The 27,285-nt window shown below is 47.3% G+C and overlaps 1 protein-coding gene across 4 annotated transcripts in view; it reads right to left on the minus strand.

Annotated features, from left to right (window-relative positions):
* Positions 1–27,285, minus strand: part of CPO (carboxypeptidase O) — a 104,130-nt gene that overhangs the window by 26,679 nt on the left and 50,166 nt on the right. For all 4 annotated transcript variants that reach the window (XM_083154215.1, XM_083154213.1, XM_083154216.1 and 1 more), the window contains exon 2: positions 6,395–6,484. In XM_083154215.1, coding sequence (XP_083010341.1) covers positions 6,395–6,474 — 80 coding nt within the window. In that variant the 5' untranslated portion in view covers positions 6,475–6,484. The remainder of the gene's footprint in view (positions 1–6,394; positions 6,485–27,285) is intronic.

Consider the following 27,285-nt stretch of genomic DNA (forward strand, 5'->3'; position numbering starts at 1 on the left):
AAAGAGCACCTTTGCCAGAATCTTCCTATCCGTATCGAGAAGGGCGATGGGGCGCCAGTTCTCAACACGGGACGGGTCCCTCCCTTTGGAGAGCAAGATAAGGGCGGACAATCTCATGGAAGGAGGGAGCAGGCCCTCACCCAGGCACTCATTAAACACTTCCACGAGACGAGGGGCCAAGAGGTCACAAAAACACTTAAAGAATTCGGAAGTTAACCCATCCGGACCTGGGGCCTTTTTCATAGACAAGGAGCCTATGGCCTTTTTGACCTCGTCCACCGTTATCTCCTCACCAAGGGAATCGAGAGCACTACCATGACTCTCGAGACCTGGCGTCTCCAAAAGAAACCGTTCCATCTTCTCTCTGATAGGCGGCTTCTCAGATAGAAGGTCGGAGTAGAAGGATTGCACAACTCCCAGGATGCCCTCCCGATCCTCGCGGAGGACACCCTGGCCATCATACAACCCTCTCACCTCCTTACAGTCAACCGAATTCCTGCAATTCTGGTAGGGATCAGGCGAGTGGTATTTCCCATAATCCCTCTCCAAAATCAAAGAAGCATATCGGTTGTACTGGTACTCCTTCATCTGAGCTTTCACCCGGGAGATTTCCCCACCATCACCCTGCTCAGAGATCAGGAAATCTAATTTCTTTCTCAAGGCACAGTAGACACGGTTCCTGACCAAGTTCTCTCTGGCTACGAGGTCGCGAAAAAAGCTGCGAGTCCTTTTTTTACATACCTCCCACCACTCAGACCTGTTCCAACCCGCCTCCAAAAGTGACTCCTGAGATTGAAAGAAGTCCCTGAAGGACTGTCTAACCTCTTCCCTCTCAAGGAGTTTGGAGTTCAAGCGCCAAAGGCCCCGGCCTTTCTGAGGGGACTCTGAGGCGTTCAAGGATACACACAGACAAACGTGATCGGAGAACTCTACCGGCCTCAGCTTGGGAACCGAGGTTTTCGAGCTCTCCTTAACAAAAACCCTATCTATTCTACTCCTACAACTACCTCTATGATAGGTGAACCCCGTGAGGTCTGGGGAGTGTCGAACGTGCACATCCACCAGACCCGACTGTCTAATCATACTCACTAGAAAGAGGGAGTCGTAGCCCAGAGTAGCCCCTGACCCTCCCCTGTCTTTGGGCCTAATTATGGTGTTAAAATCACCGCCAAAGACTATCTGCCGGGCTACGAAGAGATACGGTTTTATCTCTCTGAAAAGACACTTCCTGTCCCACTTAGTCTGGGGCCCATAGATATTAATAAGCCTCAGGTCGTGCCCCTTCAGATTGACATCCAAAACCATACACCTGCCTACTTGTACCTCGATGACTCGCTGGATGGTAACTTCGGTGGTAAAAAGAATCCCCAGCCCTCCGTACGGCTCGGCAGCCAGAGACCAGAAGGACGGCCCACGTCTCCACTCGGTTTTTGCCTTGTGAATATCCGCGAGCCGCCTCAATCTGGTCTCCTGCAAAAAAATAAAATCTACATTTAAGGAATTGAAAAAATCATAAGCTAACTGCCGAGCACGCACGGACAAGATAGATGCCACATTGTGTGTGGCAAATCTTATGGGCTGGGGGGCCATCCTTCAGAGTCACCGAGCGTAGGGACCAGATCACTTCCTCTTCACACGCTTATCCTGAAGGTCGTCATCCGACCCCCACCTCTTAACACTGACCCCCGGGCCGACATCCTCCTCCTCCACAATCGGCAGGATATCATCTTCCACCACCTCTATTATCTCAACAACCTTCTTGACTTCCTCAAGAACCCCCTTGTCAGGAACACCGCCCCCAGACACCTGAGCCAGCGATGCCCCCAGAGGTATACCCTGAGGAGTGTTGTCGACCACCACGGGAGGACCTGGGTCGACATGAGGACCGATGAGGTTAGAGCCACCGGGATCCGGATCAGGGACAGCGCCAGACAGGGGAGGCCCCGCGACGCCTACCTGGCCGTCACCCTGTCCCAGCTGAACCACCGGTCCCGTTACCTTCTGCTCCACCAGCACATCTTCCACCCCATCCGTCCTCAATTGAGGCGCCAAGTCCTCCACCGTGCATACTTTTTTCTGAACCCCAGAAACGGTATTTTTCAGGAAGGACCTACACTTCAGGACAAAGGGCTCTACCCCCTCGTTTGCTTTCTCCTGGGCAAGGCTAGGCTGCTCATCCACCTTTCTTTTCTTCCTCAACCTCTGCCTCTTTGGCCTCAGCACAAGACTGCCGTCCGCCTCCTTCACCACGTCCCCTTCCTCCTCTGCCTCCTCTTCGCTTGCCAGGGAGAAAAAGCTGTTTGACAGGCTAATCTGCTTGTCCGCCTTATCCTTCTTTTTCTTCCCCTTCCCTTTCCCCACCAGCTGAAAAGGGGCATCTTCCACTCCGCTCTTCCGAGCCACCACCTTATCAGACACACCAGAGGGTCCCTCCACTACCCTCTGCAACTGGGAGGTCAGAGCCGACAGGGGGCCAGGATTGGGCTGCTGGGGCCCCCCGGAAAGGCCCGACTGGATCACGACTCCAGCCGACACCACCGATGGAGCCCCCACCAGCCCACCCTCCACCTCCACTGCCGCCCCCTCCATCTCCCTGTCTAAAGAGGTGTTGTGGAAAGCCATCGGGCAGCTAGAAAAGGCATGGCCATCATCCCCACACAAATTACAAACTATTTTGTCGCAATCTTTGGCCAAATGCCCGAGACTATTACATCTTGAACACTTTTGGCTTGGACAGTCACGACTATAGTGGCGAAAGTCCCCACACCTGTGACACTCCCTGGGCTGACCGGGGTAAAAGCACTGCACCCTATCCTTGCCTATGAATGCAGCTGACGGTATGTGGCAACCTTCCCTTAAATTTGCATAGACCGCCCATGCCCCACCCCACACATCCCTAGCCCCTGGGACCTTCTCTAAAGGGGACAAAAGCTTCGCCCCATGCCTCTGCAGCCAGAAACAAATATCCAATGGGCTCAGAGACTCATTCCGAACCAGTACATTCACTTTAACTCTTTCTTGCCTGGTTATGGCATAGGCCTTAAATTTATTCCACCAGTCGTTATGCTTCACCTCTCCCCACTTGGACCAAAACTTCTGTAAGCCATAGTATGTCATGAAACTGATATCAAATTCAGGGGCGCCTACCGGGTGTATACATGCAAAGAAATCCTCTTTTTTAAAGCCCAGAAGAAAGAGCCTATCCAGAACATCAGCGGAGGTAGGAGTTAACCCTTCTGTTACCCATTTAAGCTGGACAGCATTCCTCCTCTTTGCTGGCTGTCCCCATGTAGGCTTGGGCCTGGCTGTCTCCACTCGCACCGGACCTGCAGACAGGATCCCAGCGTAAGAGACCACAGGCGGCACCACCACCGGCACTGCGGAGGATACCGATGCCGCAGGGGTCACAGGAGCCACTGAGGGCGCAGCACGCACAGGAGACGCCACCCGAACGGCCGTACTGGGCCCACCTGCACCCCCAGCCTTCCGCCTTTCACCTTCCCCTCTCTTCCTCTCATCCACCACCCTAATTTTGTCCCCAAACACAGTCTCAACCATTACCCCTTTAACCGAGGGCTGGCACTCCATCTCCTCTGGCTGCAATATTGGACCTGGCACACCCCCCTCCTCCAATATTCTAATGCGGTCATACAGAGGGTTATCCCCTTCCGATCCCACTTTCACCTCATCCGAACTCTTGTTAGGGGGAAGTTCTGCACTCTCAGTCACCTCTTTCCCCTGCAGCTCAGCAATTTTTAATTTCAGCGCATCCTTCTCCTCATTTCTAATTTTTAGCTCTGCCTGCAATTCTTGGATCAACGCATTGAGCATCGGTCTTTTGGTGCTGAAGGCATTGTTCCTCTCCTTCTTTTTGATTGTAATTTTGTTCAGCAGCCTAACAATCCTAGTTTCCAGAGCCAGCACTCTGGATTGCAAGTCCTGCACACACATAACAGTCTCTTCCACTGGCTGGCTTACACCCACAGTAACAACAGTATCAGCCCCCTCCCCTGTGCTGGCATGTGCTGCATCCATCAGTTCCCCCCCATCAGCCACTATACCCTGCACAACAGTTCCCAATGGGGGTACAACACATTCCTTTATGGACTCAACCACACCACCCCCTCCCCCTGCACTGGTGACAGTGTCCAGCAGCACCCCATTGTCTGTTACTGCGAGCACCACATCAGCAACCAGTGCAGACACATCACCCTGCAGCATAGTGACCACAGGAGGCTTTATATCAACAGGTACAGTACTTGCAATGGAGGTGCCCTGGCCACCCACCTCCTCCGCCAGGGCCACCTCATCTCCACATACCATATATAGCGCCGGCTCAGGGGCGCTGACGTCACCCGCCATACTGCAGCAGCCGCCGCCATCTTCATTTTCGCTGGCCGGGCAGACAGGCGCTACCACGCCGTCGCCCGCCGCGTTCCTGCTGCCGCCATCCTCCTTCCCCCCTGCCACCTCCTGTCCCACGCCGCTGGCCGCGTCATCCGCGGCCGCCGATGCCGCGTCATCACCGGGCGCCGCGGCCGTCTCCCCGGGCGCCGCGGCCATCTCTCCACTCTTCTGCTCTTCAGTGCTGGCGTCACCCGCCGGGACCCGCGAGCTGTCCGCATCCACGGACGGGGACGCCAGCACCTCCCCGCTGACCAGCCGCCGCTCCGGAGCACCATCCTTATTAACCCGCGGCTCTCCCTCTTCCACAGGCGCCGGGTTGGTCACTATTTTGCGCCTTGCAGCCGGCAACTCCTCAGCCTGTACCCGGACAGCAGGCACCGTTGTAACAGGCACCAACACCGCAGCCCCACTTTCTTCACCTCTCACAGGCACAATAAAGTCATTTGGCTCAGGCAGCACACCATCCTCCTCCTTCCCCACTGGCACAGACATGTTCATAGCAGAAATACCTTTAGGGTCATTGTCCACACTAGGCACCTCCGCAACTACCCTGGGCCCGGCATCAGGGATATTCAGCAGCACAGGTATCCGAACCTCTGGAACACTTTCAGCCACTGGGGGCCCTGCAGCAACATGGGCTCTGGGCTCACCTGGCACTGGGGCAAAACAAACTGTAGCCTGCAGCTTAGGTGGGGGGATAAGCGGCCTTCCGCTAGGCAGGATTAGGCTGACTTGGGAGACCTTCATAGTTCCTTGTCCATCCGGGCAGCTGGAACTTTTAGTCGAATCATTCAGAGGGGCCCGTCCCGAGCTCTCCCCCTTAGGCATCTTCAAAATCCCCTTCCGGCCACCTGCCCCTGATGACATTGGGGCTGGGCCCGGACTAGGCCCGGTGACCGGGGGGCTCTCCTGGGCAGCAGCCCCAGGAGGCTCCATAGCACTGGGGATAAATCCCCTAATCAAGTCCCAGGCTTTTCGGCCTACTCTGGAAGTCAGGAGCTCAGCTAACACACAGCTCCTCCCCTAATACAGGTATATCCGGCCTGGTGCTGACGTCACACACCCTCCCCTAATACAGGCATATCCGGCCTGGTGCTGACATCACACACCCTCCCCTATAACAGGTATATCCGGCCTGGTGCTAGCGTCACACACCCTCCCCTAATACAGACATATCCGGCCTGGTGCTGACATCACACACCCTCCCCTAATACAGGCATATCCTGCCTGGTGCTGACGTCACACACCGTCCCCTAATACAGGCATATCCGGCCTGGTGCTGACATCACACACCCTCCCCTAATACAGGCATATCCTGCCTGGTGCTGACGTCACACACCCTCCCCTAATACAGGAATATCCAGCTTGGTGGTGATGTCACACACCCTCCCCTAATACAGGCATATCCGGCCTGGTGCTGACATCACACACCCTCCCCTAATACAGGTATATTCGGCCTGGTGCTGACATCACACACCTTCCCCTAATACAGGCATATCTGGCCTGGTGCTGACATCACACACCCTCCCCTAATACAGGCATATCTGGCCTGGTGCTGATGTCACACACCCTCCCCTAATACAGGTATATCCGGCTTGGTGATGATGTCACACACCCTCCCCTGAAACGTTTGGACACGCCTACATTTTTCTTAGCACTCCCACTATACAGCCGGATCTCTTTGCTAGCAGGTGTTGCGCACACGCATTGTGGCCCATATGCACGCGCAGTACATCGATAATCGCCGCTGTTTGAATTTGAACAGCAGCTATCAGGTCTGAATCGGGCCCCAAGACTGAGTCGCGCCCAGATGCACTAATGTCACACATTGGCCTAATCAGGAGTGTAGTTTTGTTGTGTAAGTAAGGTGCAGGAGTTGTACGGCGCCGGATGCGGCTGCCTGCTGTGACAGCGACGTACAAGGTCACACTTATAATAGAATACCCTCTAGTAATGCCAGTAAAAGAAGAAGAATATAAATCCATACCCATCACCGTTTGTCTTCCTGCCCCGCGCCTGCGGGCTCCGCATTCCCAGCACAGCGATGATCCACAGCTGCAGGTACATCTTGTAGAAGCTGCAGAAAGACACAAACAGACGACAAGCTGCTGGGTACTGACTGGACTTCAGCAGGCGGATCACTGGCCCGGACAGTTACAGGGCAAGACGGTCACTTATTAGCAAAGTTATTAACCCTGCTGGTATCTGACACTGCGAAGCTGTCAGAGGCCCGGCAACAGCTCCACCACTTTAATCCTCGCTCTGTAGTGGCACCAGACATCCTGGCACACTGAGCGGGATATGTCATTGTCCTCGTTTAATTTTACTTGCATTGTCTAGTTCCTTAATAGGGCAGTAATGAGAGATGAGCTCCAACTGGAGGTATTTACACGCTGTGAGCCTGACGTGGTGGATGGGGAGGAGGGCTCGGACTGCGCACACGCCAATTCTCAACACAATGAGAAGCGATACCATGCTGAGACTTGTAGTTCCACACAGAAAAAAAAAAAGAGAAATGCAGACGCACACTCTAGATACTAAACGCTGCTTCTTAGAATAAGTATAAGTCTGCAATATAACATATAAGTACAGTTGCGCTGCTTAGCGTACATTTGGACCAATGTTATATTTTCTATTGCAGATTATATTATTATTAGTAATTAGTGTGTGCACCTGCCTTAGCTCTTCTTCTCTGTATGGGGGTTATTCTGCGAGTTCGCAGCCTTGTGAGTCCACCAAACTCTAATAGTAGAAATTTATAGGAATTTGATATCCACAGCGCAAAATTGCCTCTGCCCAGGGTGACACCAAAAAGCATCCACCACAGACAGCTTAAACATAGACCAGAAGAACATATATAAGTTAGTGCACCCACTGGCGAAACAAATTGAACTTACACAATTAGCAAATTGGTAACATGAGGATCAGAGGATCAGAGTATCAATCTGAAAAACTCAAAAGAGACAAAAAAATGACCATAGTACAATATTCACATCTAAGAGATCAGACTGCATGTAACCGGTCTTTATTTCTGCTTCCTGGGTTATTCCAAAGTAACCTACAGGGACTTGATAAAAACTGGATAGTGCAATATTGGCTATGGTATGGCACGGCCAGAAGGGCTGTTAAGCAAATTCTGGGGCAGATGAAGCCGGGGGAAGTCATAAACTGGCCAGTGATTATGAAACAGCCGCCCTGCTCCCAAATGTCATTTCCAAACCAAGCCTCTGACTGGACAGTTAGGAGCTGATTGGTTGCTGTGTTTTCTCCTTCCACTTTATTAATTCATAGGCTTTAATAATTCTGCCCCTATGGGGTAGATGTATGAAGCAGTGATAAGGGAGGAGAAGCGATAAAGTGACTGGTACTTTACCACCGGCCAATCAGCTCCTGACTGTTAAGTTACAGGCTGAGTTTAAAAAGGGACAGTCAGGAGCTGATTGGCTGGTGGTAAAGTACCAGGCATGTTATCACTTCTCCTCCATTATCCCTGCTGCATACATCTACCCCTCTGTGTTTCACTCCGCTATATGATATGAAATCTCTCCCCCCATCTGAGTGTTTGTACGTATAAACGCTCCGACACCTCCTCTGATGTTCTCCCGTACGTTCTGGTGCTGTGGAATGTGGACTGTCCCATCTGTCCTGGGATCTGTAGGACAAAGAGAAGCTATTTCCATCTAGGGGGATGTATACTATGTGGGGTGCGCTCATCTTTCTGACTGTCTATATTTACCATGCTCATCGCTCAGCGTGCCCTGGGTAATGCCAGGCGGATGTGCAAGTCAATGCTCTGTACAGTATTATATACAACTGTGGGTTTATAGAAATACAGTATATATGGAAAACTGTTATGTAGTGAAAGGAGACCTGGCATTAGTAGATAAATATGATATATTACTTGTAATGTACACCACCCTGAACTGGGCAATCTCTCTGTAAGGAGACATGGGGAGAGATTTAATGAAGTTCGATTTTATTGCACATTCTGAAAACGCACTTTTTAAAATCGCATTATTGGCCCGATTATTTAATGAGATGCAAATTTGCAGCAAAAAAGTGCGATATCGGGCGATTTTAGTCATGTGCAATTTTGGGGGAAAAAATGGAAAAAAACATGTGGTCCCCCTCCTGAGCAAAACCAGCACCAGGCTCAAGGGCCGGTCCTGGTTCCAAAAATACAGGGGACAAAATGAGTAGGGGTCCCCCGTATAGTTCAAGAACCAGCACCGGGCCCAACCAGCCAGCAGGGTAATGCCACAGCTGGGGGGAGACTTTTTATACAAGTCCCCCTGCCAAAGCATTCTCCCCCTGACCAGTCAGCATGGGCAGGGGTCCTGGGGAAATGGGGACTCCTCCAAAGCAGCCCCCCCCCCCACCCCCTCCAGAACTTACCTGCCCATGCTGTAGCCCGGGCAGTCCTCCATGCCCCTGGGTGGTGGGCATCGAGCTGATTAAAGTGTAAAAAAAAAAAGCAAAACTGTTGTGTATTGCTGTGGCACTACAAATCTCAGCAAGCCAGCACCACATGCAGGGACTTGGAGCACCACAAGTCCCAGCATTCGGGGCAATAAAGGGCCCGCTGGGACTAGTAGTCCCACAGCAGTACAAATAGTTAAACACACACACACACATGCAGAGCTCATTCATTCCAACTCACCTTTCCTGATTGAAGCTCGGTCCCCTTGTCCAGCACAATACATGGGGCTGTACCTGTGGAAGTAAATTATACTCACCATGCTCATCTTCGGGACTTCTCCGGACCCCGGCAACGCTGTCCGGTATCTGGAGGCGGGTTTTTGTTTACATCTGGAGCTCCGCCCTCAGACCGACCCACAAGCCAATCATGGTCAGGCATTGGGATTTTCCTGGACCATGATTGGCAGGTGGGCGGAGCTAACTCCCAGTCTGGGGGCGGAGCTCCAGATGTAAACAAACCCACCCCGGATACCGTACATCGTTACCGTACTGCATGTATAGAACCCATACTGTGTGTTTAGACCCTGTACTGTATGTATAGGTCCTGTACTGTATGCGTAAACCCCATACTGTGTATATATATATATATATACTGTATATATATATATATACAGTATATATATATATATATATACAGTATATATATATACTGTATATATGTGTATATATATATATATATATATATATATATATATTCAGAAACAAAGATACCCAGCGCACAAGTCTTTTAGTATCAGACAATGTAGTCCACAATGATATCCACCATGTGTGCAGTTTCTTTCGCGGATCCTACCAAAGATCCAGGGATAGATACTTGTAAAAAAGATAGAGAGAAACGCACCAATGAGCCAACCAAATATAAACAACACTTTTTACTTGTTTTTATGCTCACATACATAGGGGTTTAAAATCATATGCTTGCCAGCCACATGAAACATCCGATCTCAGCACAAGATGATATACGGTAATGCAGGAAAGGAAGCCGCTCAGCCGCCGACCAAGGACCACGGACTCAGCGCTCACCGCTCACTGGACACAACCGCGAGTGCAGGATACACCGGTGGACAGAAGGACGTCTCCACGTCGGACCAAGTAAGCCACACCCAACGCGTTTCGTCACCAGGAAGGACTTCGTCAGGACCCAACGCGTTGGCTGGCAAGCATATGATTTTAAACCCCTATGTATGTGAGCATAAAAACAAGTAAAAAGTGTTGTTTATATTTGGCTCATTGGTGCGTTTCTCTCTATCTTTTTTACATATATATATATATATGTATATATATGTCCCATACTGTATATATATATAGGCCATGTACTGTATGTATAGACCCTGTACTGTATGTATAGGCCCCGTACTGTATGTATAGGCCCCGTACTGTATGTATAGACCCCGTACTGTATGTATAGACCCCGTACTGTATGTATAGGCCCTGTACTGTATGTATAGACCCCGTACTGTATGTGTAGGCCCTGTACTGTATGTATAAGCCCTGTACTGTATGTAGAGGCCCTGTTCTGTATGTATAGACCCCGTACTGTATGTATAGACCCCGTACTGTATGTGTAGGCCCTGTACTGTATGTATAGGCCCCGTACTGTATGTATAGGCCCTGTACTGTATGTATAGGCCCTGTTCTGTATGTATAGGCCCCGTACTGTATGAATAGGCCCTGTACTGTATGTATAGGCCCTGTTCTGTATGTATAGACCCCGTACTGTATGTATAGACCCTGTACTGTATGTATAGAACCCATACTGTATATACTGTATATATATATAGGCCCCAATAAGTATGTATAGACCCTGTACTGTATGTATAGGCCCTGTACTGTATGTATAGACCCCGTACTGTATGCATAGACCCTGTACTGTATGTATAGACCCTGTACTGTATGTATAGGCCCTGTACTGTATGTATAGGCCCTGTACTGTATGTAAAGACCCCGTACTGTATGTATAGACCCTGTACTGTATGCATAGACCCCGTACTGTATGTATAGGCCCTGTACTGTATGTATAGACCCTGTACTGTATGTATAGACCCTGTACTGTATGTATAGAACCCTGTACTGTATGTATAGACCCTGTACTGTATGTAAAGACACTGTACTGTATGTATAGGCCCCGTACTGTATGTATAGACCCTGTACTGTATGTAAAGTGTTAATGACGATGAATTATGACCAAAGAAACAATAAGTGAAAAGCGCAGGTTACGTATTATGTCCGTAACCAGCGTACCCTTTATGCCTAGCTACGTGCGAACAAAACGTAGCGCAGCGTAGCGTACCTTTATCGTGTATTATACACTAAAGAACCAGTACCTTAATAAGAGATCCTTTCGCAGTACTTTGACTCTAATCTGCGAATATACCTTTTAAGGACAGAGTCCGTAATAAACCTTTATCGCTAAATGCGAATAACAGACACAACCACGGTATAGAAGTAAGGAGTTAGGAACTCCACAAAAAGATGTATTTAAGTCCCTAATGGACAAAAGGGGGTTACAGAAATATTAAATACAGGTATAACAAGTTATACAATAGTCTAACAATGGATATACTAAACAGGCTCTACTAAGGGAAGAAAAACAGATACAGGATACAATCAGCCAACAATACAATAAGGATAAATACCGTTAATGCAACCGTTACCGTCTCATCAAATATGCGAAGCGCAGTCCGGTCAGAGCTCGCTATCGTTCAGGGATGATCTATAGCCCGGTGGAAAGTCAGGGAAAGGTAGATGTGCCGAAGTGACTGTGACTGCTCTGGGTTGCCTATCTTATAGGGTCAGAAGGGGGAGGTCAAAGGCCATTTCCATTGGTCAGAGATCGTATGTCAGGTCCACTGTGATTGGGGGTAAGATGATACAACTGGTTTGACTAGGTGCAGGGGAGTGAACTTTAAGAGTCCTTTGTTTGATGGTTTCGGCGTCAGCAGTGATAAGAACCAGTTTCATCCAGATTCCTTTGTTACATACTTTCAACAGAAACTGTCTCTGGAATATGGATTATGTCCATAACTATCGGGCCGTGTATATTGCGAAATCTTCGCAATGACCGGAATACTGCGCATAATGAACGGAACGGAACGGTACTAAACATGATACAGACAGATGTATGCAGGGCTAACTAAGCTATGTGTGGCGTTCTAAACCTTTAACTACATTTTACTTAGTATCAGTATGTATTTATGAATTTATGTGTGATAGTATGGCTACTCTTCTGGTCCACTTTGTCACACATACTCGGGTATGGAAACTTTATTTGCGCAACTCTGCGAACCAAAATGGCGGCCATACTATCCTAAAATGGCGTGTGTACAACTAGACTTCCACAGTCCACCCTTTAACAGTAAATATAAAACTGTTACAATACAAAACATTTTACACAGCAGTACAGAAATTCATAATCCTAACAGAGAAATTTGGGATACATGAATTAAACATATAAGGGGAGTAAACCATCTGCTCTCGGCCGATCCAGGATCATGGATAAACGATGGGCCGCATTTATCGAACAATCTACTCAGGGTCACGAAGGATAATGTACAATTTTGGGATAAAAATAAAAACAGGGGTGGTTACAACATATATACTTTCACAAATATGGTTTCTTTAAAGGGAGGTGGTTTCGATTCTAGGGTCATATACCAAACCCTGGTCTTCCTCTGCATCTCTCGTTCTTACACTCATGATTTCGGTACGTTTTGTCCTTCCCCGGGTCATCACCTTTAAACATTTGAACAGCAGCACAAAGACTATGATGGCACCACCGATACAGAGAAGGAGTTTTCCTATGCTGGCTATGATCCCTTGCGCCCATTCTCCTAAACCAGAGAACCAGTGCATTGGATTCAACCAAGAGGTCCATTCGCTAACTTTGTTACCTATCTCTGCCAGGCTGATATTGTGTTCCCTCCTAAATTCCCATTTAAGCTGAAGAATCTCATCCATCCGATGATCGATGATTTCTTCTGGGTCTTCAGTATTGTTGGTGATATATGTACAACATTTCAGCCCAAACTGCGTAGAGAGGGTGACACAATATCCTCCTGTCATGGCTGTCAGATAGTTCAACACCATCCGATGTTGGACTAGCTCTCTTTTATACGCTTGTAACTCCTTCCCAGTGTATCTAAAAGTGTCATCATAAATCTCAGTGATGTTATCTACCAAGCTGGCTAATGCTTGTATATACTTAAAATTTATGACTCCTCTGGCGGTATGGGTGATATCTAATGCAATGAGAAGTTGGATACCGAATGACTCGTGTATCATTTCAGAAGCTAGGGGTTCTTTCCTGATTGTTAAATCCCTTTTATGGATTTGATCATAATGGGTATGAGTGTAAGGAGGAGGTATGCCTCTGTGTATGCTCACCATCTCATCATGGGTGAGGGTCATCACTTCAGGTAACACTCTGCCTAGGTAACAAATTCCAACGTAGTTCATGGAGAGCCATTTGTACGCCCTTCTACCACAAATATAATAAACATCGTCAGGGAGAAAATAGGGGACAGAGTATTTCATGATCTTGTCACACATTATCCATAAGAACATCCCCGTCCCCTGACTCGTTCCTCACATGTTTCTGGCTGTAGGGTCATATTACAGTAGCCGGCTGATACTCTGCCGGCCATCATTTTACTTTTCTTCACCGTGTAGACATATTTATAGTGTCTCCCACTGGTTCGGATCTTTAACACTAATTCCTTATCAATAGGCTCTCCATCTGGATGCTGGGAGTAAGTTATTGTCTGGTTGTGCCATGTCACTTCCCAAGTACCAATCGTTCTGGAACTAGAGAAATTCATACATACCAGGGATTTGTCCACTTGGTATGGATGTAATCTAAGACTAGGGGACCTGGTATACAGGTATCTCTTATCCAGTGGCCTCCCCTTATTTAGTACACTAATCTTAGAAATATTAAGCGGATATGGGACTAGGCCTACACTACTCCTTTTATGTAGCACTTGTGAACACACCCAGCATTCTGTTTGGTTTAAGACCTTACCCACTAGTGAGTGGTAATCACTCAAAGGATGTCGGCCTGTAGTTGCCTTACTTGTCGACTGACATCGCTGGATGCATTCTTCTTCCATTTTAGGTTGACAATATCTACAGACACAGTACTCACCAGACAATAACTCATCACATAGCCCTTGAACTACGTTCTCCTCATACCTTTTACCTTCTCCTGTCATGGGCAAAGTGTCAAGCTGGTTTAGGGATTCTACCTCACCCATATCTGGGTTTATTATTACACTGTCAGAACTCCGCTCCGATCGCTCTAGAATGTGGCAGCCACCGAGTATCTTTGGATGAAGAAAAGAACACAGAAAGAAAACAAAGACATATGCATAACTGTGAACCTGTTGCTTGGAGTCCTTCCATCATCTCTACCAGGGGACTTTTATTTTGCTCTGCTCTTAGACCTTTGTTCGCTCAGGTTGCTTGACCTTGGCTGCTTCTCAGTCTTCCCGGAACAATGCTTCTAGCGAGACTTCTTCTCTTTCGCTCTCTGCACACTGGGACTCTGGGTTACTGGCTTTCTTGCAGTGGGACGAATGTATCCAAGTCTCTCTCTCTGCGACTTTAATTGATGTAGTGCTGGTCAACAAAACTTGGTACGGTCCTTCCCAATGGTCTATCAAACAACCTGAGCGTAAAAAATTTCGGATCATAACAAAGTCTCCTGGTTTAAGATTATGACAATTCTCGGTAGGCATATCAGGATTCAGTAAATTCAGCTGCTTTTGTTGTTTCCTTAGCTGTTTGTTTAGCTTTAGGATATACTGTACAGTTAATTCATTATTACATTTGAGATCATCCTGTGGGTCTATCATGATGTGTGGCTGCCGACCAAACAATATCTCGAAGGGGGACAAGTTGAGCGGAGTCCTGGGAGTGGTCCTAATGCTATACAGCACAATAGGCAATGCCTCTGGCCATAACAACCCTGTTTCAGCCATAACTTTACCCAATTTGTTCTTAATAGTACCATTCATTCTCTCAAATTTGGCGCTCGCCTGGGGACGATAAGGAGTATGAAGTTTACTATTAATCCCCAGGAGTTTACACATGATTTGGAAGACCTCTCCTGTGAAATGAGTGCCTCTGTCACTCTCAATGACCTTTGGGATACCATATCTACAGACAAACTCCTGACATATTTTCTTTGCTGTAAAGGTAGCAGTGTTGGAGGCAGCGGGGAAAGCCTCCACCCAGCTGGAAAACATGTCAACACAAACCAATACATATTTCAAATTTCTACAGGGTGGTAACTGTATGAAGTCGATTTGTATTACCTGGAAAGGGCCTTCTGTAGGAGGGATGTGGGATGGCTCTGTTGGGATGGCTTTTCCAACGTTCTTCCTCAAACAGGTGAGGCATGACATTGCCACTCTACCTGCTTGAGAAGCGAACCCTGGTGCACACCAGTAGGCCTTTACCAGCTTGCACATACCTTCCTTCCCAAGATGTGTCAGCCCATGGGCCGCCTCGGCTAGACTAGGAAGGTATGCTCTGGGGGCCACTGGTCTCCCGTGTCCATCTCTCCAAAGTCCGGTGGACTCTTGGCCACATCCCTTCGACTTCCATACTGCTCTTTCCTGTGGGGAACACAAATTCTGCATGTCTATCAGTTTGGATGTGGATACCATGTTCAGTGTACAAAGGTTGGTAGGATGGGTGAAAATATTTACAGGGCATGCGGCCCTTTTCGCTGCCTCATCAGCGCGGCTGTTACCAAGTGACACCGGGTCCTTCTCTGATGTGTGAGCTTTGCACTTGATAACAGCCACTCTGTCTGGAAGCTGAATAGCTCCCAGAAGTCTCCTAATGTATGTCGCATGCGCCACTGGTGTGCCAGCCGCCGTCATGAAATTTCAGAGGCGCCATAGGGCTCCAAAATCATGGACTACTCCGAAAGCATATCTGGAGTCGGTATATATGTTGACTGATTTTCCTTGGGCCAGTTCACATGCTCTGGTCAGTGCCACCAGTTCCGCTACTTGTGCTGAGTGAGGTGGTCCCAAGGGTTCAGCTTCCACAATACCTTCTCCATCTACTACTGCGTAGCCTGTGCACAGCTCTCCCGTGTCCGTCTGTCTATGACAACTACCATCTGTGAATAAGGTTATGTCTACCTCACTTAATGGGCTGTCGCTTATGTCAGGACGTGCTGTGAAGGTCTGATTCAGGTAGGTCATGCAATCATGTTTGTCCTCACCCTCACTAAACTCTGCTTTACCATATTCAGCAACATTCCCATCACCCTCCACCCTTTGTGCCTTGGAGGGCACATGAGGAAGGAATGTGGCTGGGTTTAGTGTGTTGCATCTTTTGATGGTAATATTTACTGGGGCCATCAGCGCCAGTTCCCACTTAGTGAACCGTGCTGAGGACACATGACGTGTTTGGGCAGAATTTAGGAGGGCAGAGACAGCATGGGGAGCATGAACAGTTAAATCGTGTCCTAACACTACGTCCTCACTCTTACTTACTAGTTGTGCTATTGCGGCCACACTTCGTAAGCAAGTTGGGAGTGAGCGTGCTACTGTGTCCAGCTGGCCACTGTAGTACGCTATTGGTCGGTTGGCATCACCATGTTTTTGTACAAGTACTCCTGCCGCACACCCACCTGATTCAGTTCCGTACAGTTCAAAGGGTTTCCCATAATCTGGCATTCCCAGTGCTGGGGCCTTTGTTAGGCTCACCTTTAGTTCCTCGAAAGCCAGCTCAGATTCCTCAGTATGAGAGACCCGATCTGGCTTAGTTGAGGAAACCATCTCTTGTAGTGGTAATGCCAGAATAGAGAATCCTGGGATCCAATTGCGACAGTATCCACACATGCCTAGGAACGTACGGATCTGATGCTGGGTCTGTGGCAGTACCATGTTCTGAATCGCTTGGATTCTGTCGTCGGTGAGGTGTCTCAGCCCTTGGGTAAGGCAGTGACCCAGATACTTAACCCTGGTCCGGCATAATTGCAGCTTATCCTTTGATACTTTATGTCCTGTCTCTGAGAGATGCATCAGTAGTTGTCTAGTGTCATCCACTGATGACTCCAGTGACTCAGAACACAACAATAAGTCATCGACATATTGTATCAGTATCGAACCACTCATGGGTTGAAAGGATTGTAAACAATCATGCAAGGCCCGGGAGAAGATGCTGGGGCTGTCTATGAATCCTTGGGGGAGTCGTGTCCAGGTATACTGTACTCCTCTGTAAGTAAAGGCGAACAGATACTGGCTGTCAGGGTGCAAAGGGACGGAGAAGAACGCTGAACACAAATCAATGACTGTGAAATGAGTACAGTGAGGTGGGATTTGCATTAGGATGACAGCTGGGTTTGGCACTACGGGGAATTGGCTCTCAACTACTTTGTTTACCCCTCTTAAATCCTGCACTAGTCTGTAGCCCCTCCCCCCCCCGTTTTTTTTCACAGGAAAGATGGGACTATTGGCCGTGCTGGAAGTTCTAACTAGGATTTCCTGTTGGAGCAATCGTTGGATCACTGGGAATACTCCTAGCTCAACTTCAGGTTTTAAAGGGTATTGCGGTATTTTTGGGGCTATCCTGCCTTCTTTTAAGCGGATCTCTACTGGAGCTACATTTGCCATCAGCCCAGCATCCTGTCCATCTTTAGTCCAAAGGGAACTCGGTATTTGTGCTGTAATTTCAGCTACCCTAGATGGATTTGATTCTACAACAGTGGAATACAACATTAGCCTCTGAGGACTGTCCAGCATATCTTGCACTTCTTGTGTAAGATTTCTAGGAGTGTCCAGAAATACCCCATCGGGGGTGCAATAGATGACACATCCCATTTTGCATAGTAAATCTCTACCTAGAAGGTTAGTCGGGGCCGCTGCAGCCAACAGAAAAGAGTGTTTGGTATGCAGAGGCCCGATTGTAACCTCTGCTGGTTTCGTCAGTGGGTAATGTTGTATTTTTCCTGCTACCCCAATTGCTGCTACTGATTGGTTGGTGAAACCCAAGTGAAGAGGAGTGTTAAGAACAGATCTGGCCGCCCCTGTATCAACCAAGAAGGTTTGCCTTACTCCAGCTATATCAACCTTCACCTGAGGTTCCTCTCTAAGGTGTTGTGTTAGTCTAACTGGCTGTAGGATACAGGTATGACCTGTTTCCTATTGTCTTACCTGGGTTGCCCTTAGTACCGTGTCAGCCATCAGATGGGGAGGAGGCATGTTGCGTGACCTGTCTGTCTCCTCCCATTGTCTAGGGGCTGGGTATCTCCGTGTCTCACCTTGGTGAGATTCCCATTCTCGCCTATGTGTTCTGTAACTCCTGGGGTTTCCTAACCTACATTGTGCTGCCATGTGTCCCTCCTTATTGCAGTTGTAGCAAATAATGGGCTTTCTGCCTGTGTCCCTGGTGTTTTGTTGGTATGCAGCTTTATTTGGGGCATTTGAAAGGGCTTGGATGCTAACCATCATCAGTTTGTCAGTTTGCAGTTCCCTGTGCTTCTTAATGTTACGGTCGTGGTCCACAGCAGATTCCTGTAGGGCATCCACTGTCATTCCACGCCAATTTGGGAAAGAAGTTTGGACTCTGGTTCTCAGGTTTTCGCTAAGCCCTTCCACCAGCACAGAGACAATCAGCTCCCTCAGGTGGGGGTCGTCCTTAGGCTCGGAGACACCAGTGTATTTTGCTACCGCCATCAAGCCCCGGTTGAAATATTCGCTAGCTACTTCACCATCTTTTTGTTTGATAGTGAATATCTTGCTATATTCCACTGCTGCAGGAAAATACACTCCCAACTGTAAGTTGATTAGGCGTATATTTTCCTGGTTGATCTCATCATTTATCTCCTTGTCCACTTTCAATCCACTATCCTGAATGAATTTCGGGATGTCTATGTGAGTGGGGAGACAGGCCCTCAACATGATTCTCCAATCCTTGTTGGTGGGCTCATCAGAGTTTCCCAGGGCCCTTACAAATTTCCGGCACAATGCCAGATCTTTCCTAGGATCAGGGAAATCTGAAATGATGGACCGCAGCTCTAACCGTGTCCATGGGTTTAGCATGGTCATCTTTCTGGTAGGGATCACACCCTCTCTGTCTGCCTTACCATAGGGAACCTCCAGTGTGCGAACAGGGTATGTTTGTACCACATCCGCATTACTGGGACCTGCTTGGTAGTCGTCCGTGTCTGTGCTGTGTAGTGCATCCTTACCTGAGTCCAATACTACGCTGTTGGCATCAGCCGTCTCCTCCTCCTGTGCTGGGACCTCAACAGCGGGTTGAGCTTTTCCCTCAATCATATTAATTGCATGAGAGACGGCCAGTGCCAACAGCTGCTCGTTTTCCTCTCGGGTTTCCTTATAAGGGGATAAGACAGGGTACAAGTTAGCAACGGATACATTATTACTTATGTCTTTCTTATGAGTCATTAACCGCTTCGGCACATATGGGGGTGGGGGAGCTGATTCTATTGCGGCCGCGGTTGCATTTTTATTGTGGCTGATTGTATCCGGTATTGCCAGACCTCTGATTCCCCATTGTTCCTGTCCTTCCTTCTGCCACAATTTAAGAATTTCTATGTGCTTAACTCTCTTCTTACGATTGGAGAGTAGACATATTTCATCTTTTACTGCCGATAAGATTTCTGGATCGAAGCTACCAACACTGGGAAATTCTAACTTGCTGCCTTGTGTCATTTTTCTCCATTTATTTTGGTAAACAACTGCGCGTTCACCGTGCTTACAGCACATAATAAAAGCAGCCGATCCTTTTGGCCGGCTTGCTTCCTCCCTAACATGCACGTTATCACAGCGTGACCCGTTATTACCCATAATTACAGGAATAAACGTTCACAGCTTAATAGATACCGGTGGGTTATTACTTGTCTGAGAGCTCCCCAAACACTCACTTCTACAGCTTCCTAGAACAGTCCCACAATCAAGCAGGTGCGAAGGATACGAGGTATGATACTCAATCACCAAGTCTTTCAACTAGCAGCGAACTTCTAGCCAACTTGCAAGGTGCGGCACAATTTTTCCAGGGTACAACAAACTTGTTTTCCTATACCCCCAAAAACTGGATTTTCTAAAGTAGCTAATCGGATCACTGGGTTCCGATGTATCTTCTTGTACCCTCCTAGCGGATCAAAAGTTCCACTGAAGGGGCAGTTCCTATGGGCACGTCGTCACGTGAACCCTGTCCTAACTGGACTGTCCTACACTGGACTACACTGCGCTTGAGTCGTGCCGTCACACACCCGTTCGCCTCAGTTATGTTTCACACTGGGCGCTAGTTACACCTTGGTCTTATGCTTATTTTTGAAATATTTCTGTACAGAAAATCTTCCCAGGCTGGTAGCTTTTCACTAGATACTTATGCAGGTATAAATCCCTTATAATACGCTATAGGAATCTATTAAAATAATGCTTGAGTTGCTTGCTTATGAGAAAATGAACAAAAAGAAAAAAAACTTATTTTCTTTTTATTAAATCACCGCCTTACCCACAGTATATTACTATACTGTTTTAAATAAGGCTAGTGGTTTAATACTGTTCACCTTTGAGTTCCTATGTGTGCTGCATGTGCAGTACCAATGAACAGCCACGTGTGTACGTGCGTTGTTCACAGGCCGCCGATGAATCGGCCACCCACGTGTTCTATAGTGTATTTGCAAGGTTGCACTCGGGTTTCGCTATACGCAGTAATTGCGCCTAAATGTGGAATAAATCCCTTAACTCCGTCCGAAAGTTACGTATCAAGATGCGAAATAAATCCCGCACTTAATCCGTAAATCACGTACAAAGATGCGAAAATTTCCCGATATGGGCACGTGCGCGCGCACCTTGCGTAATACACAATAGACGCTTTACGTTACTGTAAAAGGCCCAGAACTTATCGCCACGTGGCGGAGTCCCTGGCCCTGCAGTAACTAATAATACAAGTTATAGTTTTGCACAGAAGGGATCCTCTATGTACTATAATAAAACACAGGCCTTTGTTTCCACGTGTGCGAACTTTATCGCACGTGGCACATATACTGTAATAAACAAGCAACCCAAGACACTGTACCCCTTTAAACTACTTGTGGCAGGCAGAAGTACAGTTTACTAAACACACTTAGATATGATATTATGATATGCTTTAAAACACGTGGCTTTCACTTATTGTGCTTCGGGTTCAACGCTAGCACTTCCCGAACCCCGCACCGCCGCGGACCTGGCCTATCCAGCAATGGATAATAATACTTCCACCCTTTTGCTGGTATAGGTCAAGCCGCGCGCCTGGTACTGAGCTCCAGAATGTGTAACGGACGGACGAGCCCTCAATTGTTAATGACGATGAATTATGACCAAAGAAACAATAAGTGAAAAGCGCAGGTTACGTATTATGTCCGTAACCAGCGTACCCTTTATGCCTAGCTACGTGCGAACAAAACGTAGCGCAGCGTAGCGTACCTTTATCGTGTATTATACACTAAAGAACCAGTACCTTAATAAGAGATCCTTTCACAGTACTTTGACTCTAATCTGCGAATATACCTTTTAAGGACAGAGTCCGTAATAAACCTTTATCGCTAAATGCGAATAACAGACACAACCACGGTATAGAAGTAAGGAGTTAGGAACTCCACAAAAAGATGTATTTAAGTCCCTAATGGACAAAAGGGGGTTACAGAAATATTAAATACAGGTATAACAAGTTATACAATAGTCTAACAATGGATATACTAAACAGGCTCTACTAAGGGAAGAAAAACAGATACAGGATACAATCAGCCAACAATACAATAAGTATAAATACCGTTAATGCAACCGTTACCGTCTCATCAAATATGCGAAGCGCAGTCCGGTCAGAGCTCGCTATCGTTCAGGGATGAACTATAGCCCGGTGGAAAGTCAGGGAAAGGTAGATGTGCCGAAGTGACTGTGACTGCTCTGGGTTGCCTATCTTATAGGGTCAGAAGGGGGAGGTCAAAGGCCATTTCCATTGGTCAGAGATCGTATGTCAGGTCCACTGTGATTGGGGGTAAGATGATACAACTGGTTTGACTAGGTGCAGGGGAGTGAACTTTAAGAGTCCTTTGTTTGATGGTTTCGGCGTCAGCAGTGATAAGAACCAGTTTCATCCAGATTCCTTTGTTACATACTTTCAACAGAAACTGTCTCTGGAATATGGATTATGTCCATAACTATCGGGCCGTGTATATTGCGAAATCTTCGCAATGACCGGAATACTGCGCATAATGAACGGAACGGAACGGTACTAAACATGATACAGACAGATGTATGCAGGGCTAACTAAGCTATGTGTGGCGTTCTAAACCTTTAACTACATTTTACTTAGTATCAGTATGTATTTATGAATTTATGTGTGATAGTATGGCTACTCTTCTGGTCCACTTTGTCACACATACTCGGGTATGGAAACTTTATTTGCGCAACTCTGCGAACCAAAATGGCGGCCATACTATCCTAAAATGGCGTGTGTACAACTAGACTTCCACAAAAGAGAGGAGGGATACGTTTTTTTTGGTGAGTTCAATCGCACAAGATTATAGTATAGAAGTATAGGGTAATATGATATAGGCCCCCTGCAAGTACTGGTATTGTTTGGGTAACACTTAGGGATGCAGGGGTGTGCCACCACGGACAATGTTTTAGACAGAGTATATTAGAAGACAGGGTAGGGATTGTTAAAGGTGTGGTGACACTGTACTGTATGTATAGGCTTCATACTGTAGGCCCTTCATATGTGTAGGCCCTGTACTGTATGTATAGAACCCTGTACTGTATGTATAGACCCTGTACTGTATGTATAGACCCTGTACTGTATGTAAAGACACTGTACTGTATGTATAGGCCCCATACTGTATGTATAGACCCTGTACTGTATGTAAAGACACTGTACTGTATGTATAGGCCCCGTACTGTATGTATAGGCCCCGTACTGTATGTATAGACCCTGTACTGTATGTAAAGACACTGTACTGTATGTATAGAACCCTGTACTGTATGTATAGACCCTGTACTGTATGTATAGACCCTGTACTGTATGTATAGGCCATGTACTGTATGTATAGACCCTGTACTGTATGCGTAAACCACATACTGTGCGTGTATATATATATATATATATATATATATATATACACACACACACACACACACATATATATATATATATATATATATATATATATATATATATATATATATATATATATGTAAAACCCCACTGGCACTAGGAATGAATACCTGCAGTCACTGTGTATAGTGCATCACATTACTTTCCTCCGGCTGGTCATGGGTAAGGCACAGGTACTACAGGTGGACTACAGGTGTCAGTGCAGCGCAGAAAGAATTGGGTGCCAGGCCATCTCATAAAACAGCAATAAACAGTTTATTGAACAAATAGCAGGGATGAAGCAGGGAAAACTTCTGAACACTCTCCTCCAGCACAAAGCATAATGGTTACATCAGGTCACTTATCATTCCATCTCCTCCAGCACATTAATCATATCGGTTCCATCAGTTCCATCAAGGCACCTCCTCCAGCACATCACTTCATTGCAGCAACATAAATATGGCGAACAGCAGTTCATACCAGGGCATCCTGGGACCAGTAGTGCTACACATCACAGGTTACTGTCTCTCATACATAACAAGGACTCTTGTCAATGGGGGGCTACTCAGCATGCCGCGTGGCTTCGACCACTCACCCAGATACGTCCTCTCCTGAGACTGGCACTCTTCTAGGGCACCTCTACAAGTGGGCATCACCCTCTCACTGGACTCTGTGTACTGCTGCTCTCACACTGCGATCTCTCTCTCTCTGTCAGGTGCCTTGCTGGGACTGGCAGCACTCCCCACACATGCTGTGAGGGTCTGCATTCTCCTCATGTTACTCTGCAGAAAAGCACCCACAGGTGCTGCTGCTCTCTCCATAGAAGGGGTGCAACTCATGACTGCTGATTCCAAAGCTGGGGACCATGGAAATGACAGTTAGCCATTCCATGGCCCCAGCAAACATCCATGCACCTTCTCCCCTTCACTGTTCACCCCAAACCTGTGCTGAATCTGCTACCTTCTAACATACACTTCCTGTCTTCCCCCTCTGCAGGAGGCTTGCATGTGATCACTGCCTGATCCCCAAACTTCTCCCAATCAGTGCACAGGAAATAGACCTAGCTATGATAAAACTAAATAGTATTAACTCTTGCAGTACCAGGGTATTACATATATATATATATGCCCCATACTGTATATATAGGCCCTGTACTGTATGTATAGAGCCCATACTGTATGCATACCTCCCAACAGTCCCGATTTTATCGGGACAGTCCCGATTGTCAGGGCCTGTCCCGCTGTCCCACCCGCGGGCGGCAGTGTCCCGCGGTGTGGGGGGGCTGTTGGGAGTCCCCCCGTCAGCTGCTAAGCAGCGGGGAATAAACGCTGCGCATGCGCACAGCGTCTATTCCCGCAGCCAGGGGTCTGGGGGCATGGCTAGAGGCTCACAGAGCCTCTGGGTCATGCCCTCATAGCGGCAAAATGGGGGCGTGGCCTCGCGGGGGAGCCACGAGTACAGGCCACGCCCCCAAATTAGGCCACGCCCCTGAAAATTTCGGCGGCAGGAGCGTCCTGCATGCCAAGCTACCAAAGTTGGGAGTTATGCTGTATGTATAGGCCCCGTACTGTATGTATAGACCCCGTACTGTATGTATAGGCCCCGTACTGTATGTATAGACCCTGTACTGTATGTATAGACCCTGTACTGTATGTATAGGCCCTGTACTGTATATATAGGTCCCCATACTGTATGTATAGGCCCCCGTACTGTACGTATAGGCCCCGTACTGTATGTATAGGCCCCATACTGTATGTATAGGCCCTGTACTGTATGTATAGAGCCCATACTGTATGTATAGGCCCTGTACTGTATGTATAGACCCCATACTGTATGTATAGACCCCTTACTGTATGTATAGGCCCCATACTGTACATATATATATATTTCCTGTACTGTATGTATAGGCCCCATACTGTATGTATAGCCCTCGTACTGTATGTATAGGTCCTTAACTGTATGTATAGGTCCCATAAAATATATATGTATATATAGGCCCTGTACTGTATGTATAGACCCCGTACTGTATGTATAGGCCCCAAACAGTATGTATAGACCCTGTACTGTATGTAGAGACCTTGTACTGTATGTATAGACCCTGTACTGTATTTATAGGGCCCATACTGTATGTATAGGCCCCAAACTGTATGTATAGACCCCGTAGTGTATGTATAGGCCCCATACTGTATGTATAGGCACCAAACTGTATGTACTGTATGTATAGGCCCCGTACTGTATGTATAGGCCCCATACTGTATATATAGGCCCTGTACTGTATGTATAGAGCCCATACTGTATGTATAGGCCCTGTACTGTATGTATAGACCCTGTACATATAGGCCCCGTACTGTATTTATAGACCCCGTACTGTATATATAGGCCCCATACTGTGTATATATAGGCCCTGTACTGTATGTATAGAACCCTGTACTGTATGTATAGGCCCCATACTGTATATATAGGCCCTGTACTGCATGTATAGACCCCTTACTGTATGTATAGGCCCCATATTGTGTGTGTGTGTGTGTGTGTGTGTGTATATATATATATATATATATGCCCCATACTGTATATAAAGGCCCTGTACTGTATATATAGGCCCTGTACTGTATGTATAGACCCCATACTGTATGTATAGGCCCCATACTGTATATATAGGCCCCATACTGTATATATAGGCCCCATACTGTATGTCTAGACCCTGTACTGTACGTATAGGCCCCAAACTGTATGTATAGACCCTGTACTGTATGTATAGACCCCATACTGTATGTATAGACCCCTTACTGTATGTATAGGCCCCATACTGTACACACATATATATATATATATGTGTCCTGTACTGTATGTATAGGCCCCATACTGTATGTATAGCCCTCGTACTGTATGTATAGGTCCTTTACTGTATGTATAGGTCCCATTATATATATATATATATATATATATATATAGGCCCTGTACTGTATGTATAGACCCCATACTGTATGTATAGGCCCCAAACAGTATGTATAGACCCTGTACTGTATGTAGAGACCTTGTACTGTATGTATAGACCCTGTACTGTATGTATAGGGCCCATACTGTATGTATAGGCCCCAAACTGTATGTATAGACCCCGTAGTGTATGTATAGGCCCCCTACTGTATGTATAGGCACCAAACTGTATGTATAGACCCTGTACTGAATGTACAGACCCTGTACTGTATATATAGAACCCATACTGTATATATAGGCCCCATACTGTATGTATAGACCCTGTACTGTATTTATAGACTCGATACTGTATGTATAGACACTGTACTGTATGTATAGACCCCATACTGTATGTATAGACCCCGTACTCTATGTATAGGCCCCATACTGTATGTATATACCCTGTACTGCATGTATAGAACCCATACTGTATATATAGGCCACATAATGTATGTATAGACCCTGTCCTGTATGTATAGGCCCCATACTGTATGTATAGGCCCCATACTGAATATATAGGCCCCATACTGTATGTATAGGTCCCGTACTGTATGTATAGACCACATACTGTATGTATAGGCCCCGTACTGTATACACAGGCACCATAACATATCTATAGGCCCCATACTGTATGCATAGGCCCCATACTGTATATACAGGCACCATAACATATTTAGACAGAGCGAGGGCCGCATAGGCTGGAGAGAATATAAGAGCCTGTGAATTTGTTGTCCATAAGCAAGAGCAGATATAGCAGCTGTGTGTAGCCCTATGGAAATAGCAGTGAGTGGCAGTTAGTTCTGGCCAATCAGGTAGCGGGGGGGGGGGGGGGGGCGGCAGCCAGTGAGGTTATATCAGTAGGCAAGAGACAGGAAGTGAGCCTCTTTGAAGCTGGATCCCCACCCTCCCTACCCTTTTTCTCTGTGCTACCTGGCATCAAGCCTTTTCACCAAATTCGGTACTCTATTTCCATAGCTATAGTTAACAATCGGCGAGAAGGCGCTCTCGACTAGCAAGCAGGTGGGGTGTCAGGTGGTCTCTGTGCGGTATTGCCCCCCCTTTGCCAAGAAGGAGGGCGAGTCCCTAGCTCCGGCTGGGGGCATTGGTCCTTCATGGAAGGCCACGTCATGCAATAGAAGGGGGCGGTATGTCCGTCACAGCGCAGGCTGTACCCACAAGAAGGGGTGTGGCCATTGGGGGCGCTAAGGTCGCTACCATGGCGACACCCGGGAGTGGGCTGGTCTCTAGCGCTTTCTTTGCCATCCCTTATACAAATAGGGGTCATACCACTTAAATAAACAACTA

This window comes from Crinia signifera, chromosome 7 (genome assembly GCF_055691185.1).
Source record: "Crinia signifera chromosome 7, ASM5569118v1, whole genome shotgun sequence".
NCBI lineage: Eukaryota > Metazoa > Chordata > Amphibia > Anura > Myobatrachidae > Crinia > Crinia signifera.